General features: G+C 33.2%; 1 protein-coding gene across 1 annotated transcript; it reads right to left on the minus strand.

Moving 5' to 3' along the window:
* Positions 1-623: 623 nt before the first annotated feature.
* COCVIDRAFT_116992 (hypothetical protein) lies at positions 624-1,031 on the minus strand (the record flags this gene model as incomplete). The annotated part of the gene is made up of 1 exon (XM_014694507.1): positions 624-1,031. A coding segment is annotated over one exon (408 nt), but the record flags the coding sequence as incomplete, so codon positions are not given.
* Positions 1,032-1,319: the final 288 nt, after the last annotated feature.

Genomic DNA, 1,319 nt, shown 5'->3' on the forward strand with positions numbered 1-1,319 from the left:
GGCAATGATAGCCACAAAAGTAGTAACAACTGTAGGAATTGCATCGTATACATCCTTAAAAATAAAATTTATCATACAAATATGCCAAACTTTATACAGATAAGTAAATAAGAAGAAAAACCATAATTTATATACATTTAAGGTATAGAGTAAAAAATTTTTTCCGGTGTAGTTCAATTAATATTATAAAACCATTAAACATTATTTCGACCTTTATTCATTCCAGCCTTAATAAGTTTAATATGTTCAAATCCGGGTTTAGTTAGATGAGCTTTAGAATTCATAATTTTAAGAGCCTTCTCTCAGTCAGAATAATCTTGTGCTTTAACTCCAATAATAGGATATTTAATGAAAAAGGGTAAAATTTTTTCCTGTATCTCACTGAAATTACGACATATATATTCTGCATGATTCTTAAAAGTATAACATTTTCCACATCCAGCCCTGCAGCCCCCAGCTACTTGTTGCTGGAGGGCTAAATATTCAACGAAATACTTCATAAGAGGAAGGTCTCGAGAGTGTTGAGTTAAAGCAAAGACCAATTCAACACGACCTCCTGCAAAAAAATCATTAACTCTCAACTTGATTGCAAAAGTACCATCTCCAGAGGCGAATCCAGCCAATCAGTAAGGGTCAATTGGAAAGGCCTTAGTTGCATCGATTATAGGTCTTTCCACAGGGACATGTTCAGGGAAAGCTTCTTTCAATGCTGGAGTTAACCCTCTGTTCATAGAAGCTCGTCTATTCATAATAGCTTCTAAACCTGAAACTGTTAAATGTTCACCTCGCTTCATCATAAGAACAACTTCTTTAAAAAGTATATAGTCCGCAAGCTTTTGAGTGATTAAAGGGTATTTATCAAAATGAGGAAGAATAACGGATGCAATTTGATCTAAAGAACTTACCGTATAATCACAACAACCGTTTCTCTCTTTACTTACTCGTCCGACCCCACCAAAAAATTCTTTAATTTGTTTTAAGATTTTAACGTCTTTTTTGTGGAGATTTATAATAAAATTGGCTTCGATCTTTCAACCTCTGTTAGTTCTAGGTGCTTTCCTAATTTTTTTTCTAGCCCTTTTTTTTCGACGTAATTTCGAGTGTTCGAAATTACTAGAAAAAAAGGGCTAGAAAAAAGGTCGCAAAAGAAAAATAAGGTGAACCCTGTTACAAATCAAGGAAGCATAATAATAGATGTATCCGGATTAGGGTTACTACTAACTGTATAATTTCGTATTGGCATAATTTGGTTAGAATGGATTTTTATTAAACGATTTCTCTCGAAACCTAATAGAGTACATCTTAAATACGATAAATCG

Source organism: Bipolaris victoriae (genome assembly GCF_000527765.1).
Source record: "Bipolaris victoriae FI3 unplaced genomic scaffold scaffold_397, whole genome shotgun sequence".
In the NCBI taxonomy this organism is placed as follows: Eukaryota; Fungi; Ascomycota; class Dothideomycetes; order Pleosporales; family Pleosporaceae; genus Bipolaris; species Bipolaris victoriae.